Source organism: Salvia splendens, chromosome 20 (assembly GCF_004379255.2).
Source record: "Salvia splendens isolate huo1 chromosome 20, SspV2, whole genome shotgun sequence".
Classification (NCBI taxonomy): Eukaryota; Viridiplantae; Streptophyta; class Magnoliopsida; order Lamiales; family Lamiaceae; genus Salvia; species Salvia splendens.
This window is the reverse complement of record NC_056051.1, coordinates 8,406,805-8,424,987: the sequence shown is the minus strand read 5'-3', so window position 1 is coordinate 8,424,987 and position 18,183 is coordinate 8,406,805. Positions and strand designations below refer to the sequence as shown.

Genomic DNA, 18,183 nt, shown 5'->3' with positions numbered 1-18,183 from the left:
ATAGCTGAGTGTAATTTCTAATTAAAGTTATTGAGTAAAGGGTTTGTAAAACAAAAAATAAATAAAAATTATAGTACTCCAAGTTTTCAGCTGGAAGAAAAATGCCGACGGCCGCCGTGACCGCTTCCTTACCGCCTCCCAAACGCCTCTTGTTCGACCGTCGCTACGGTTGGATGTAAGTCGTAATAAATTACATACGGTTTTTGTTACAGTCGAAGTATACTCACTATTAATTGATTTGCAGATTGGATGAGTGGAAAGAGCCATCTGTGGAAGCCTTATCTGGTGGCCGCGGAATGTATGAATTTTCATGTTTCTTCTCGATAATATGATCTAATATTATGAGACCAATTAATCTGTAATTTCATAAATTTATTTCGAGCTCACTTCTGATAGAGAATACTTTAATTTGGGTGTTTTTTTATTTGCATTTGAAGGTTCTGCGTCATTCCTCTAGCAAAAGCATTGATTCAGAAGGCATCTGAAACGGTAAGAACCCAAATTTCCATATTTGCTTCCACTGTTTGGTTGATTGCTTGCTGAAGTAAATATAATTTGGAATTTTATTTGATAGAAGTTTGGGGTGTTATTATAGCCATTCCCCAATTTTGATTTGGCTGATTGCTTGCTGAAGTAAACGGCTTGCATTGCAGTTGGGGTGTTATCATGGCTATTCCCCATTCTTCCATATTTAAATGGTAGGCTTTTCCAATAATAAAGGTTTTATTATGAGAAAATTGGGAAATTTCAGAATTACTACTGATAAGAGTTATGATGTCCAAATCATGGGTCATCTGTGCTAGTCAAGGTAGTAGTGTATTCTTTTGTCAAGAGAACTCTGAGAATTTAGAGCTTGATTTAGTGTCGTTTACTTCGGGTGTTGAGGAAACAAAAGTCTATAATGTGGAGGAACCAAGTCTAGTTAGCTCTGAAATCAGAGTTGATTATTGAAAGAGTATGCTGATCAATCCCCTTAGACTAAGAAGCTGCAAGCATTGGATTATGCTTTATCATTTGTATCGGCATGAAGAGATCATTCTTCTATGCTTTTGTTAAATTCGGAAGTGTGATTAATGTAGAATGGAGAAAATCAGCCTTATTCCAACTAGATAATAACCGGTTAATTGCGAAAAAAAAGAAATTGGCACACGAAAAAGCTTGTTCTTTGCAAATAAATAGAGCTCAACTCCATACATCCTATTTTTCCTGAAGTATCTTCTTGCTGTGTCATGATAATGCAAAGGACCCTCTCTTCTCTTGGCTTCATTTCACTTTCAAGTCTCGTCACATCTCTGCTAAGGCTACTGCTCTGTGTCTCAGGCGAAACAGTGAAATTGTTTATGCAGCTGGTTCTCCTTGGCCTTGATGATGGGGTACTGAATTCCTATATATGTAGTTGATTACTCTCTTATTTCCATTGGTCTCTGTATTGATTTTATTATTAAGATTAACTCCTCTCCGTCCACTCTGTGTGGCATGACTTGGACTTTGCATGCGATTGTTGCATAGTTGGTCTTGGTAAAAGAGTTGTTTCTCACCTCACACACTAGCATTCCTGTTCCGTATCTCACGCCGCAGAACTTTCTCTAATCCGCTTCATAATCAGCTTCACATTTGTTGATAGACTTCTTACCCCCCTCGTTATAACGTTACTACATTCCTTTTATCAACTGCATATATACAATGTCATTTTTGTTGCAAAACCTTGCTTTTCTTTTAAAAAATCGATAACTGATGCATTCATATATGCTCTTCAACAGGTAAACTTTGTTGGGAGTTCGACACTGGAAGTCCTCGATAAACCAGAATTGCTCTCACCCAAAGCTCTTCAAGCCACACTCACTCATCAAATGCAAAGATTCAAGTCTTCTGTAAATGATGCAAAACTAGTTCCGATGGCGCCGGCCAGAAGTAAAGAGACGGGATCGACCCCCATCCTGACGGATCAGCCTAAATGAAACACTGGATCACAAACTGAGAATGTAGGCTAAATTAGTACCTGGTCTGGATATTTTTCACAGTATTAATCTCCCTTTCTTGTCATATGATTCTCTCACAGAGTTCTTGAATTTTTTTGTACCTGCAGTTTTAATTTTATGTTAGTCATTGTTAGAGCATCTCCAGTGGGCGGACATCCCACTAGGACATCCACTAGGACATCTCAAAAACACCTCCTGCCACGTCACTAGGACTTCCCATCCCACTGCCACGTCACTAGGACATCCCCTGCACAATCCGCCCTTCCCATCGCCCTTCCCACTAGGACATCCGGCAATAAAAAAAATCACAATAATTTAATTACGTAAAAACAGAAATATAATTTTGACACGGAATACGGGAAAGCAAAATACGGGCAAAAATACATATTCATAAAACATAAAAAAACATAGTTAGAAAAAAGTAAAATACATAGTCATTCGAAAAAAGAAAAATACATAATCTGTTGGATATTTTAGTGTAATTGGATTAACTTGATTGATCAGTATAATTATAACGAGACATCAAATAAGTTGGAAGTGCGGAGTGCACACTTATTTGAATTCGTTATGATTAGACGGGGATTCGGGGGCAGCACCCCCGAGAGCGGGGTCCAAGGGGCGGCAGCCCCTGGCTGGGGTCAGTTTGGATTTTTTTTATTTCCATTAAAGTTACTGTGCAGAAATCTTCATCCGGAAATGGAATTTTCGATAATTGAAGGACCAAATTGCAATTTTATAAACCGCCAACAATCAGTTATTTTCTGTTGTGAAATGAAGGGATGCAACGCTTCATCCTAAACCTCTACATAATCCAACATCCCCGGCCCACTCCGCGTTGAAATGAAGTTCAACGAGCCGTATATATAGAGTTTTTTTTTTTAAATAATAATTTCCGGACGTCCGACCGGGACGTCCGACCCTTGCCATAGTGGCGGACGTCCGCTCGCCCGTCGCCGGGACGTCCGAGGACACCCGACGTCCTCACGGGACGTCCGTATCCGACCTAAACGCCACAATGGCGGACGTCCCGGTTGCCCTTCGCGACGTCCGACCGGATGTCCGACCGGACGTCCGCCATTGGAGATGCTCTTAGTTGCCTCTCCTTAATTTCTATTAGTAGATACCGGAAACGGCACAGGCAAGTTTTGGACACATTGTTTTTTCTTCAATTAAAATTCTTGAAACAACTCATAAATCTTTGATTGTGATTATTAGTTTATTAGAGCACCCACAACCGTGCTCTTGCCAACGAGCAAGGTTGTGGGCCCGGCGCCACTATTTTTGCCTGCTCTTAGGCAAGAGCACAACACCCACAGTTGTGCTCTTCCGCAAGGACGAGCACAAGGGTCCCACCATTTTATTATTCAATTTAAATAAAAACATTTCCATAATATTAAAATTCATTAAAAAAATTGAAATAATATTACAAATTACAAATAAAATAAAAAGACATAATTAAAATCCTAAAAATTAAAAATTACATAATTAAAATACTAAAAATTAAAAATACATAATTAAAGCTAAAAATATCCCCGTGGAAGACTATTCATCCGGCGACACTACCCCCAATTATTTTTGGAGGCCCAATATTATGGTCTCGTACGATCGAAGTTGCGAGGGGGTCATAGTTGACCTATCGGCCATATTTATTTGGGTCAAAATCGCCCACAACGAGTTGGTTGGGGTGGAGGTGGTGCATAGGGCACGAGAACGAGAAAGGGAGCGGGTTCGGGAGCATCGCCGGATGGAGTCGCGGCGCGACGGCGGTTGGCCGCCGCCTTCTTCCTTCCTTGCGGTCGGTGTTGGGAACCGCTTGGGCCGGCGTTGGGGCTACCCAAGTTAGCTCCGGCGAGTTGGCTAACCACATCTTCGGAGCCGGCGTCGGATAGGGATACCGACCTTGACCGTTTGGAGGAGCCGCTAGAGGAGGATGTTACGCCTCCCCTATACTTCGGATGCGACCGCGTCTCCTGCAAAATGTTGAGGTACTTGAACGCCTTGTAGTTCATGGATTGGTAGGTCGACGTGGCGGAACTGATGATGTCGACCTCGCTCCGGCCGCTCCCCGCCGACTGCTCTTCCTGGAGGTAATACCCCTGGAACTTTTTGATTTCTTCGTTGGCTCTGTAGATGGCGTTGCGCACCATACTCTCGTTACGCTCGATTGTTCCCTCCGGCGGTTTTCATTGTACCGGCGACAAATGCGCCACCAAAAGTGATTGCAGGATTGGTTCGTGCCAACCTCCGGATCTTCGGAAATTGACAAGAACGCCTTGAACAATTGCTCCATCTCCGCCGGAGTGTACGGGGTGCGGATACCGCGAGTAGGAGGAGTCGGAGTTTGGGAGGGGGTGGTAGACCTCGCTCTAGGTTCGGGTGTCCACCCCGTATAGCCCTTCGGGGGCATCTTGGTCGTTGATCGGGTAAGGCCGGTAGCCACCTGGAACGCCCGAACTTTGGGTTTGAGGAGGGGCCGAATATTCCGTTTCCGGACTAGGAAACGGTTGTGAACCGAACCAATCGGGGTTCCAACCGTGGGAGCCCGGAGGGTGATTGTCTTGGTCGAACATTGTTATGTTGTATGAGTGAAAGAAAGATTGAGAATGGAGATGAGAGAATGTAGATGAGAATGGAAATGAGAGAATGTAGATGAGAATTGTGTAGTATGGTGTGAATTTTTTGGTGTGAAAGTGGAGATATTTATAGATGAAAATGTGTATTTTTGGGGAAAAAATTTAAAAAAATTAAAATTGGGTAGAAAATGGTAGAAAACGGATATATTTTTTTTGGTAAGTGGGAAAATATTTTTTTTATCGGTTTTTTTAATTAAAAACCGATTTTTTTAAAAAAATGCAAATGCAACGGCTATGCCGTTGCCCAATCACGTCCGGCCACATCACCTGCTCGCTGACACGGACGTGCTCGATGCATCGAGTAGCCGCGGATGACGTCTTCCGTGCCGCTGGCACGGACGCTGTCCGTCCATCATCGTCGTGGATGCTCTTATTGCCAAAATTTAACAAAACCGTACCTATTACTAATTCGAGTCAAATTTATGGTTGAGCATTTACAAAATGTCAAAATCCCAAATCCAGAGTGAAAATGTATACTAGACTACACGTGCGTCAATACTGATCACAATCTCTTGTATCCACTCAATTTTCAGATCACTCGATTTTCCCTCAAAATCTATACACCAAGACGTAAGAGAATCAGAAGATACCACTGGTAGATTCTGTAACGAACAAGCTCACAAGCTCAAACTCTCAAAAACTGCAACAAAGATCATAAATCTACATAAAGAAAATAAAAAAATCTACATCCCAATTTTCTGTTATCCTTCATCATCATAACCACTCATTCCCATTTCCCACCTCCTTCCTTCCCATAAAATGCCCTCCATTGCTTTAACTAGAACAGCGCCGCCAAGGCCGCCGTGCGTCAGCCTCTCCTCTTCCACCTCTCCATCCGCCTCCGTCGCAGCTCCTCGAAAAAGACCCAATTTTTGCTTCTCTCTATTGGGTTTCAAGCCGAAACGCTTCCATTTTCTGAAGCCATGTTCTTCACTAAGAGAAACCAAGAAATCACAGCAGCAAACACTCCCCAAGACTCCCAACACAGCTCCACAGAGCCTTAGGAGATTCTTAAATTTCAACCCCAGGAGCGAGAATGATGAGAATAGGGACGGCGATGCGGTGGAGGAGGATGGCGGCAGCGGAGACGACGCTGGCGCGATTAAAGGCACAATCTTGGCGGGGCTTCTGCTTGTGGGCGTCGTTGGTGGATTTGGGGTTGGTGGGTATGTGTATAGAGAGCAGATCAATGCTTTCTTGACCCAGTTTTCTGGCTTCATTGAAGGTAGGAGTGTCGAGCCTTTTTTGTTGTTTTTTCATATTGATTTGCAGACTCAAGATTGGATCTTTTGCTTGATATCTGTGGTGGGCAGAGAAATCTCAGCTCGAAGGGCTGTTGTAGAATTAAATCGTGAACAAATTTGGGGAAAATGGAATTAAATGGGATTTTTGGGAGAGCAATCTCAGCCCTAAATGGCTGTTGTAGAAAGAAACCGTTAACGAGTTTGGGGAAATTGAGGCTTTCTTGATTTGACATATACTTGTGAATGATGTGTTTGAAGATGGCAATGATGCATGTGACGGAAGTTTGATCGTTGTTGTGATTAGTTTGAGATGAGCATTGTGATTTAGTATTGGAATGAGTATTACTTCAGATGGCCCTAAGTCAGATTCTTCACATTTAAATGTACGAGGTTCAGAAATCATAATACAAGAATTTGAATTTCAGATTGCAATATTCATGTTATTTAATCAATATATTTCAATTACTTCTTGTAGTTGTTAAATTTATGTGGCCTACTGTATTTGAATTATGACTAAGGAGTATTATTCCAATCCCATTAGTTTCATCTAGTTTTGTAGAAAATTGTGTTTATCAATTGTAAGGTGATTGTATAGAATTAGCTACTCTTCCATTCGAACTCTAGTTTCTTATACTGGCTATTTAAACAGTTTCTTCTTTGAAAATCTTGAATAAATCCACCCTATGTTACCCTCATCTACTTGTTTAAAAAACAATGTGTTTGGTTCTAATGTCTTGTTGTTTACTATTGCAGGTTACGGTGCAGCTGGATATGCCCTTTTCATTGCAGTTTATGCCGGGTTAGAAGTAAGAAACCAGATATCATGTTGAGCAAATTTGTTGCTTCTAACTACTTCAATGTTCGTTTCTTACGTTATCTTCATCTGCAAATACTGGTATCAAATCTTGTTATATGTTATGGATGACCTTTATTGTTTGTTCGACTCTTAAAACCATCAGTTCCTGCACATGAATCAGCGTCTAAAATTCACAATGAATTGATGCAAGTTATTATTATCTGTGGTGTAGATACTTGCAATACCAGCCATTCCATTGACTATGTCCGCTGGTCTTCTTTTCGGCACGTTTACTGGGACCATTATCGTCTCTATTAGTGGCACAGTGAGTTTCAAATAGCTTGGATAGATAGAAAGGGTAATGCTGCAAACTGAGTATTAAGCCGTCTTACTTCCATTTTCAGGTGGCAGCCAGCATTGCATTCCTAATTGCCAGATATTTTGCTCGTGAACGAATTCTAAAGCTAGTAAAAGGAAACAAGAAATTTCTGGCAATAGACAAAGCTATTGGGGAAAATGGGTTTAAGGTTGTTACTCTTCTCCGTTTGAGTCCGTTGCTTCCATTCTCTCTCGGAAATTACCTCTATGGACTTACATCAGTCAAGTTTGTTCCATACGTCTTAGCAAGGTCAGCTTGCTCTTTTTCTTTTTCACGTACTACTTCTTTATGCTGTCGAAACTAATGCATTTTCTTGGAAGTGAATGTGAAACTTGCATTAGCTAAGCTGCAATAATCTTCTAAATAATTTAGTGATGTGAATATTGCTGATTAACTGAGATATTATTGTAGATGAAATCAAACCTTAGCATGTTTGGGTCTATTATGAAGAATATAGCTTCTTCGACTTTTTCTTTAGCAGACAGCATGTGATTTTAGTACAGTAACCCTTAAATATGTCTTGACACAAAGTCCTGTTCGTGCAGCTGGTTAGGTATGCTCCCTGGAACATGGGCGTACGTGAGTGCTGGCGCGTTTGGTCGAGCAATACTTGTGAGTCTCTAACCTTAAGGGCGTTGATCTCTTTAATTTTCGTATCAGATGTGAAATTTGCTCGTGTTTTCTCAATCCAAGAATTTGGGATTCTGCTCCTATGCTTACTGACAAGGATAGAATCATACTGCAACTATTTATCAATAATCTCCTAAAAAATGTTGGAGTTCAAGATGGATTACTTTATTCGTACTTGTTCATGAGCTAACGACCCGAGTTTTTGCTTGCCCAGCAAGAGGAGTCTGGGGTAGGAGGGTTAAGTGGAGGGAACGGTCAGCTGTGGACACTCGGGATCGGGCTATTAGTGACAGCGTTCGCAGCAACGTATGTAACACGACTGGCCAAGGTAACTAAATTGTGGTGTATGGCTCAAGATCCGGATCCAAACACTACCAAAATTACAAATATGCCATTATACGAGCATGATTGACTCGAATAAGAGTGCTCTGATGGATCCCGACACGTCTGATACATGTGTTTGTGTTGTCATGCAGGATGCCGTGAAAGATATCGAGTAAGGAAGCATCAAAATATTGATAGATACACTGTATATTGGGTAGTAATTCATCAATGAAATTTTATGTACCACTCTCTCTATAAATAAGGGAGATAGATAAATTGTTCTGCCCTATGACGTCATTTTTGCACATTACCTTTTTATTAGCATGAGGAGCCTTGGATGAGATCATCCCAAGATTCGAAAATCAAATTCAATCAGATTATATATTTATTTGTAAACACAACAGGAAGTAGTACTACGGTAAAATATCAAACAAGAAAGCATTGGGAAAGATCATCCAACGAGAATCAAGTGATTTATAATCTAGATTTCAGTTCTTGTAACGAATAACTAGATTACAAGTGAGAGAAGAATGAAGTCTCTTGCTGAATTGGATTGCATCCATTAAGAATCCAAAATCTCAATGGAAAATACGTCACTAAGTCTCATCTAAATCGTTTACTACCCGTACTCCCTTCGTCCCATGTTACATGTACTTTTTTTATTTTAGGACGTAAATTTTGGATTTATTTTTTAGTATAATTAAATTAGAATTTGAAGTGTAATGCGATATCTCTTAATAAAGGAGCTCTTCATTTAATCTAACATATAAATTAAATACGTTAATTTTAACTTCAACTAGAAATAGTGTAAGTAATTTGTGACGGACCGAAATGGAATAGTGCAAGTAACATGGAACGGAGGGAGTATTATATTTTAACTTGTGTTATAGTGGGCATGTGGAAAAGCATGAATTAAGAAGCACTTAACATCGCAAAAGAGTAATAATAAAAAAAGTTCTAGTTAGTTCCACATTTGAAGCTAGTAAACCAGCCTTCCTCAGTAGGTTCCTATCAAAGATATCAATGAGAAAGAGAAGGATGTGGTAGGGTAGAAGCTAAAAATAGAGACTTTTAGACTACACGATTTTAATGAAATAGTAATTAAAATAATATTTTTTGTCCGTCATTCCTTATCATTAATCCATCAAATACTTGACCCCTTATTTTTACGACAACTTTTTTCTACTTCTCTTTTACTTATCATTTATGGGTCCCACCATCTATTAAATAATTTGAACTATTTTTTTTTTCTTTTACTTTACCAATTATACATTAAAATTTGCGTCAATCTTAAATGGCCTATTTTTGTAGGACGGATGGAGTAAAATTTGCATGTTCCGTGGGCTAACAACTGAAAATTAGTACAACGGACAAAATTAAGAAACGAGAATCGTAATCTTTTACACTTACAATATATTGTCATTTCGCACCATAAATTATGCGTGCATTAATCCATAATCTTTAAAAAGATGCAAACATTTCGATCTCAAACGGATGAGTCCGTCTGGACTGTTTTTTTTAAAGAACCATTTTGTCAAAAAATTGTGAATATGACACGTGATAAAATGTACCAAGAAAGATTTATAGGATGGCACCAAACCGAATTTTTTTGAATGGATGGCTTCATAATCTATAGTAATATCTGCCACTCAAGCATCTCCTTTGTGGATGCGTTTGATTCATTTTGCTCATGATTATGTTTTGTCAATGTACATAGGTATAAAAAAACACCTAATAAAGTACCAAAGGTTATCATCATATTGGCACGGAGTTAAGAATATATACATGCCATTTTTTTGCCCAACCCAAGCCTAACAACATAATAATAAATTTATTTTGAAAGTAATATTATATAAGTGGAAGAATACGGACAAGGTAATTGATTTATGTGTTAAAAGAATCATTAAATACCATGAATGTAACTGCAAGTCGATCTTGCAAGATAATCATAGTAATTTGCAAACAAACACATCAGTCATTTTACAAACATCTGTACGATCCCACTTTACAACACAACTATGACTCATTCTATATATGATTGAATGAGAATATAAAATACAAATAGTACTAGATTGTAACTGAAGATCTCGAACGTGCAATGTAGTCCTCGCTATCGAATTGAAGTATATACCATGATTGATGGGAATAAAAGAGACATGAGGGAAGGACCATTAAAACCACACATATACATGTGATAACATGTGAGCCATAGCCCAATATTTAATTTTCTCACAGCATATATATATATAACTTCAACACCAATGTGCTAGATTTGAAAGCTGGCTTGTGGTCCTCTCCTCTCTACCTAATTCATATTGGATGAACTTTCTTTATACAGTATATAGACATTGCATCAATTTTAGGATCTTTTTGTGATCACATCCAGCTCTGTGTCCATGTCATGTGCTAGTAAAATTGATTTTGATCTTGTTTTTATTCCATGCTGATAAGTTTTCGACAATCCTGATAAACTCAACAGATTTTTTTATGGGACAACTCATGATGTTCATGTCGATCTATTAAACATATTGCATATGTGCGTGTTGTTAACTGCATATGAGGAAGTGTAGATTAATCGTAACTAGTGTCTTGAAACAATTTTTAGTGAATCAATACATTCTTTGTTTTCTCCAGGTTATTAATATCATAAAATATAAAATCACCCCTGTATTGAAGCTTATGGTATTAATATGAAAAGTAAAATGAAATATACATCATCTGTTGTAGTGATGCATGAAAAAAGAGTTCTTGAGGTATAAAAATCAATGCACAAATAATCAGCACCAATATATATCCACATAAAAAGTTAACAATGACATGTCTTATTCACTTTGATCAAAGAGTAACAATCACAAAATTCCTCTCCTAACCCCCCCCCCCCTTCACGTGTGGGACATGTGATGTAAGTGGTCACAACAACATACGCACATATAATTTCCAAACATTTATTGCATTTGGTATAGCTATAATAATAATAATGCATGAGAATATTGTTCTCCCACTCCCCAGATTCTCCAATATGAACTTTTGAAGAGAAAGAAATTGAAAAAGCCCACAATCAAGCAATAGATTCTCCTATAAAAAAGAATGTAAGAAACATCCATATTGTTCGTGTACAAACATAAAAATGTAATGGGTCCCACGATATCTATCTAGGTTTTATTACACAAAACCCTATCAACATTACACATCTTTTTCATTCCAATATCCAAACTATCTCTCTTTCCCTCTCCCTCATCACACATATATAAATACTCTTCCAATCCTCCACTTCAAAACATCACAATTTACTTCAACTTCTCCAAACACCTTTTTATTTCCAAGCATATAAGTTGAGACATGGCTGGCGTCTGGGTTTTCAAGAACAACGGAGTTATGCAGCTAGTAGAGAACCCCGGGGTCGACTGTGCTGAGAGTAAGTGCGGGTCCAAGCGGAAGGTGTTGGTGCACCTTCCAACTGGGCAGGTGGTGTCCTCGTACAAATCCCTCGACCAAATTCTACGAAATTTGGGGTGGGAGAGGTACTACGGCGGTGACCCCGACCTCTATCAGTTCCACAAACACTCCTCCATCGACCTCATCTCTCTCCCCAAAGATTTCAACAAGTTCACCTCCGTTTACATGTACGACATCGTTGTCAAGAACCCTAATCTCTTTCATGTCAGGGACATGTAGCTTCCATTCTTCCTAGGTTTTCAGATTCTCTAAGAAAAATGTGTGTGTGTTTCTTGGTTTGGTGTGATGGGTAGATTTATGTAGCTTTGTAAAGAACAATTATTTGATTTTCAAGTGTGCTTTCTAGGATAGATAGAAGTTTGTAATGATCATTATCTTTGTTTCATTAAATCGACACCACTTGTTGGATTTCGACTTCCGGTTATTTTATTTAGATGGAATTGTATTATGTTTCTTATGTGTTATGAATTTTGAAATTTTTATATATACCATTATTTTTTTTAAACTATATAAATTTATTATTATGCGATACGTCGAGGTCTAAGATTCAAATATAATCCATCACCGACTCTTGATTTGTAAAAAGTACTTGATTGGATATTAATCTTGCATATTCTCATATACTTCTTCACAAAAATATCATGTCCAAATTCATATTTTTGAAGTTGGGGATTAGTTACAATATATAAATAAACAAATAGCAGCCGTTATTTTGTTCACTTGATATAGCATAATGAAGGACTATCCCCTCCAAATCCATTATACGAAAATAGTTGAGCAACGAATTTTCTTGTCGACCACACCAATACATGCACTAGCAAATTTTCTAATTAATATAATTGATGTTGTGTATCAGTTCTTACTAAAACAAAATCATCATTAACATCACAAATGTATTCCTAATGTTAATTTAATTTTATATTTTTATTGAAAGACAAAGTGTCATAAATAATTAATGTTTCCACGTACAATAATTGTTAGGCCATATTATATGTTTAAGCATGCTCCATGCAACAACAAAAAAGATCCTACATGCGAGATTACAAGGTACATACAGTGAAACAACCTATGACATACATTAAGATACGAAGCATAACCCTTTAGATACGAGTCTTCTATTATTATTATTTTGTTTAGATATTATAGGAATTTAGCATATCTTTTTTGTATCCACACATATTATAAATATGTGTGGAGTATTCCATAATATTCAGTCAATCAATCTATGAAATTATCGTTATTTTGGCTCAATTGAGTAGCAACAAGAAACACCTCCTAAGGTTGCCGACGAGGCTGATCTCGCGCTCAACCGCCTCTCCGCCGTTCACGTCGCCGACCCAAACGCTTGGGCGCTCGACAACGACGGCTCTCGTTTCTTGATTGTGTGTGGAATTCTGACGTTAAGGAAGGAAATCCTTAACAACTAGTGCTTTCATCGTAATCTCACCCTCCACAACACCGATCGAACCATAGCTACGTCTCTGCCCGATGGGAAACCACCGCGCACAGCAACTAGCCACATCGATCGAGCCACATCTATGTTGCTGCCCGACGGGGAATCCACCCGCGCACAGCAACTAGCCGCTGCCTAGCTTCACCGCTGCCGATAAGGGAACCACCCTCACCCATTATCATTCACCTATGTCCGACACCACAAATCTCATTAACCCTCCATTTTCTTTCATCCAGAAACTAACCAATGAAAAAAAAAGAACCACCGAACAACAAGAAATTCCCAAACCCCTCCACTCCAACTTCATTCTTTCCGTAATTAATTATGCCTATTCACCACCAATATCAGCCCCCGCACCAGATGCACCCTATTATTGCAAAATTTGATCGCCTATTGGACATGATGGAATCTCGTATGGACGCGGTAGATCGGCGCATTGACAACCTCCGTCCACCCACTCAGCCCGAGCCAAAACCACCATACGTCGCACACCGCTTGGATCCTTCTGATTGTTGCCCACGGAAGGGATACTCGCCCATCGGGTACCGCGATCGCGCGCAGGACGCACGGCCTCGACACCGCAGCGGCTACGCCGAGAGGGGCCACCTATTTGATCACAGAGATCAACGAATCCAATTAGGGTTCGATCGCCACCAGGTTCACGCAACGCAGCTGCACCGCCCGACGTGCTGGGACCCACCGACGCAGCAGCAGGATCGCGGTTACCCGCCCTTTGATCACCGGCCTCCGACGCGCGGAGACGTGCTGGGACCGACCTCACCATCAGGAGGAGGTGCGAGGGCCGCGAGGCCAGTCCGCCTCCCACCAGCCCCGCCACGTTGTCGATCAGCCACCGCGCTTGATCCTCCCGCCGCGGAACCTGTACGGTCAGCCCGCACGTGTGACCAATCAGACCCCGTACTAGCCTCCACGCTCGCCTAACTGTTGGGACCCGTCGGGATTGCGCACGCAGCAGGGATACCCGACAGGCGACATATCTTTTGAGAGATTTGGAAGTGATGATCTATGTTGGGGGAGAAGGTCGTCTCTCTCTCATAATAGGCATAGTGAGTGCTCAATGCTAAGTCCAGCGACGAAGAAGAAAGCTACTCCTGGTCTTTGTTCACTTGGGAGTCGGTGTGAACCAGATTACCAAGTTAGTGTTGGATTGAGGAAACAAGAAGGATATGAAACTTCTGATTCCTCGAGTTTAGATGAGAAGATTGCATATTCATGTATGGAAGCCAGAGTTTTCGACTATGTTTATGATCGTGGTACGAGCGAAGAGGAGCTTGGTGATTTTGAGGACTCTGTATTAGAGACAGCAGCAAAGAAGACCACGAATCGTGATGCCGACAGTTGGGATACAGAATCTGTATCAAATGTTGCCATTAGATTGCCTAGTGAGAATCATGGATCTAGGGAAGGTAGAGATAGCAGACCCGAAGACCAGCGAGTTTCATCTTTTGTGGAAATCTACCTACCGCGCAGCCCCGATATGAGTAAAGAGAATGAGGAAGAGGCATCGTTAGACGATGTAGAGGAGGACGATTCCATTGAGGAAGTGCCGAAGGTCATCGCCTCATTCCCTGTTGTTCAAGTGCAATCAAATTCTATTGTTGAGAATTGTTGGGGCAAGAAAGGAGATGGTGCTTACACCGGTTCGCCCATAATTGCTGGTGCCTATGTGGATTTGAATATCAGTGATGTTACAAGTATGAATCATCGATCAACATCGCTGGATACCGATCCAAGGTTGATCCCTTCGCGCAATGACATGCTGGATTCGAACATTCTTGGAGGCGTGGACAAGCTTGTCGTTGTGGCGTGGAATTTTGCCGACCACATTGGGTCTCCTTTGTTTATTTTTTATGGGGATGATGGGAGACGTTCGCCTATTTGGTTTGCATTTGATCTAGGAGGAGAAGCCTCGCCAAAGTTGTTGCTTTCAACTCTCGTCGTTGGTTCGTGATTTCCACCTTGAGGACAAGGTGGATTTTAACCGTGGGGGGAGTTGATACGAGTCTTCTATTATTATTATTATTATTATTATTATTATTATTATTTTGTTTAGATATTATAGGGATTTAGCATATCTTTTTTGTATCCGCACATATTATAAATATGTGTGGAGTTTTCCATAATATTCAGTCTATCAATCTATGAAATTATCGTTATTTTGGCTCAATTGAGTAGCAAACAAGAAACACCTCCTAAGGTTACCGACGAGGCTGATCTCGCGCTCAACCGCCCCTCCGCCTTTCACGTCGCCGACCCAAATGCTTGGGCGCTCGACAACGACGACTCTCGTTTCTTGATTGTGTGTGGAATTCGAACGTTAAGGAAGGCTATCCTTAATAGATGCATACAATATTCTCTATCGTTTTTTTATGAATAAATAATACTTACTTTGTCCCCAAAGAATATGCACTTTGAGTTCGCACAAGTTTTAATGCAAAATTGGTGAGGGTTTAAGGGAGGGATAGAGAAAAAAAGTACTAATTAAAATATTGTTAGTGGAAAATGGGTCTCACCTTATTAAATAGAAAATAGTTTCCAAAATTAGGATGTGCATAAGAATATGCAAAAATACCATATTGTAATGATTCAGTAAATTTTTATTTTCGATCTCTGACAGATGAACTTCTTTGTCAAAAATACATTTTTTAAAAATCTAAAATAAGGCCATCCGCAATGGGGCGGACGATGGCACGCCCATGGCGCGCATCGTCCGTGCCCGCCATCGTCCGCCCCATTGCGGGTGCGTGACATAGGCCGCGGACGATCGTCGCGCCCTATACTAAGGGCGCGGAGTATAGCGCGGATGATGCCCATCGTCCGCGCCATCGTCCGTCCCATTGCGGCCTACGCGGACGATAGGCCATCGTCCACGCCATCGTCCGGCCCACTGTGGGCTACACGGACGATCGACGCGGACGATGGCACGCGATTTCATTTTTTTATAAATAGAGTTCATTTGTAATTTCATTTCACGATTTCACTTTCAAAACTTATTACATTTACATAATTACTACGAAATGGATTCAAGTCCCAATAGTCCTATGTTTAGCGGAGAGGCGCGTTGGCCGGGTACAGAACCCGGTGAATATCGTTCGTTCGACGCCGACACCCAGTACGATCCCGATTTCAGTACGGAATCGTACGGGTTGTCTGACATGGAGCCGTTTCCAAACCGACCAAGCGCTCCCTCCCGCCGTGACGCCGCAGCGGCCGATCCCGAACCCGCCGCGACCGCTTCCGCCTAATGATGTCAATGTAGCCCGCAACCTATGGGCTGGCCCGAATAACCCGCCAAATTTATAGGGTTAGGGCTGGAAATTTCTAGCCCGATAAAAATTAAACCCGATTAGCCCGCACCCGATTAACCCGCGACCCGTTAGGGCTAGACCCGAAAACCCGATGGGCTGGCCCGAAAACCCGATAAAATTTCTATTATTATATTTTTTACTCCTAATTCGACACTTCATTGATTAATTTTATAATATAGATAACTAAAAAATAACTTTCAATTTTATATTAAATATACAAATTTTATATTGATTTTTTTATTAATATAATAATTGATAAATAAATTAAAAACTTCAAATTCACTTAAAAATTATTTAAATTTCTAAAACATGCATTATAATTTCACGAAATATCTCAAATATTAGTATTTGATCATGTTTATGATTGAGTTTGACCATATATCTCAAATTTATCATAATTAAATATTTTACATTTTATGAATATAACTAATTTTCATCATTATTTATTGGATTGATCGCATGTTAATCTTATCGGTAGCAACCCGATTAACACGCCGGGCTAGCCCGAAACCCGAGCTTTTAGGGTTAGGGTTGAACTTTTACCACCCGAAAGAATTCACAACCCGATTAGCCCGCACCCGATTGACCCGCAACCCGAGTAGGGCTGGCCCGAAACCCGATGGGCCGGCCCGATTGACATCCCTACTTTCGCCCCAGCCAAAAAGAAGCGGAACCGGCAGCGGGCGCAGAAGTTGCCGCCTCCCGGAAATTGCGATGAGTACGCCCCCAGCCGTACGAACTACACCGACGACGAAACCCTCATTTTGGCCCGGTGTTGGGTAGATATATCGGAAGACCCGATTTTCGCGAACAACCAGAGGCAGGTCGCGTACTGGGAGCGCATCGCCGGCCTCTACAATGAGGCCAAGCTGCCGACCGCGTACAAGCGCAAACGTGAGCAACTCCGCAAGCACTGGGATCAAGTGAAGAAACAAGTGAACTTGTACGCAGAGGAGTTCGAGAAGTTCACGCGGGCACAGGGGAGCGGCGAGAGCTTGAGTGACGTGCGCGCTAAAGCGCGGTTGTCGTACCGGTCGATGTACGGCGACTTCAAGCACGAGGCCATCTGGGCGCTCTTGAGGGACAAACAGAAGTTCCAAGGTGGAATTCTGCACACTGGTGCGCCGAAGAGGACGAAGACCACCGAAGCTGGTGATTACACGAGCAGCGGCAGCGGCAATCACACGGTTGACCTCAACCGGACGTACGTGGATGAAGGGAGTTCCGGCACACCGATGTCCTCCCGGCGTCAAGGCTGCGAAGGCCAAGGGGAAGGCGGCCGCGACCTCATCCTCGACCGCTGCAAACCCATCTCCGTTCCCGAAAACGCTCCCGACCCAAACGGCCACCGCGTTTGAGTCGTTGGCAACAGCGTCGATGGCGAGGACGTTATTGCAGACGCACAAGGCAATCAAGAAGTGTACCGACCCCGACGAAGCCGAATATCTCCGGGCGTTAATCGATGAGCTGCGTCGGAAGTTGGGAATTGCACCGATTTAGTTGTTTTTTTTGTAAGTTGAAAGGTGTAACTTTTTTTTATTAATGCGTCGCCATTTGTTATTTAGACGTTTTTTATTTACTCGTTACTTGTTATTTGAAAACATTTAAATTAATTAAACAAAATAATAAAATGATGATGTGGCGCGCCATAGGGCGCCCCACTGCAGGTGGGGGGAAGGAGGATAAAACTGATGACGTGGCGCGCCATAGGGCGCCCCACTGCTGATGCCCTAAGACACATGATAGAATTCTAACGGTCCAACTCATCATTTCGAGTGCCATTAACTTTAACACGTTATATTTAAAAAAAATAGACATTAGATTTTTTTTATCTTGCGAATTTCAAAAGTCAAACATCTTTACAATTCACTCCAACTATCGCTCAATCGCACAATAAAAGGAAGACCTAGATATATACTGATTGGATTGCAAACGATTGGTAAAGAATTAGAGTTTAGTT

The 18,183-nt window shown here is 41.1% G+C and overlaps 3 protein-coding genes across 4 annotated transcripts; all 3 read left to right on the top strand.

Moving 5' to 3' along the window:
- The first annotated feature begins 33 nt into the window (after positions 1 to 33).
- On the top strand, positions 34 to 2,117 carry LOC121782256. Of its 2 annotated transcripts, XM_042180012.1 has the most exons (5): positions 34 to 175; positions 245 to 298; positions 438 to 489; positions 1,244 to 1,373; positions 1,761 to 1,900. In XM_042180012.1, exons 1-4 carry the CDS (start codon positions 102 to 104, stop codon positions 1,364 to 1,366), a joined length of 303 nt encoding a protein of 100 aa, XP_042035946.1. In that variant the 5' UTR covers positions 34 to 101; the 3' UTR covers positions 1,367 to 1,373; positions 1,761 to 1,900. The 2 variants fall into 2 exon arrangements, with proteins under 2 accessions (XP_042035946.1, XP_042035945.1); XM_042180011.1 differs by lacking the exon at positions 1,244 to 1,373 and having other exon boundaries at positions 35 to 175; positions 1,761 to 2,117.
- Positions 2,118 to 5,116: 2,999 nt separating this feature from the next.
- Positions 5,117 to 8,383, top strand: LOC121780538 (TVP38/TMEM64 family membrane protein slr0305-like). Its single transcript, XM_042178115.1, has 7 exons — positions 5,117 to 5,837; positions 6,610 to 6,662; positions 6,885 to 6,977; positions 7,057 to 7,280; positions 7,577 to 7,643; positions 7,876 to 7,989; positions 8,138 to 8,383. The coding sequence occupies exons 1-7, from the start codon at positions 5,372 to 5,374 to the stop codon at positions 8,159 to 8,161; spliced, it is 1,041 nt and encodes a 346-aa protein (XP_042034049.1). The 5' UTR covers positions 5,117 to 5,371; the 3' UTR covers positions 8,162 to 8,383.
- A 2,920-nt stretch (positions 8,384 to 11,303) lies between these two features.
- On the top strand, positions 11,304 to 11,855 carry LOC121781891 (flowering-promoting factor 1-like). Its single transcript, XM_042179587.1, has one exon. It carries the CDS (start codon positions 11,325 to 11,327, stop codon positions 11,658 to 11,660), a length of 336 nt encoding a protein of 111 aa, XP_042035521.1. The 5' UTR covers positions 11,304 to 11,324; the 3' UTR covers positions 11,661 to 11,855.
- Positions 11,856 to 18,183: the final 6,328 nt, after the last annotated feature.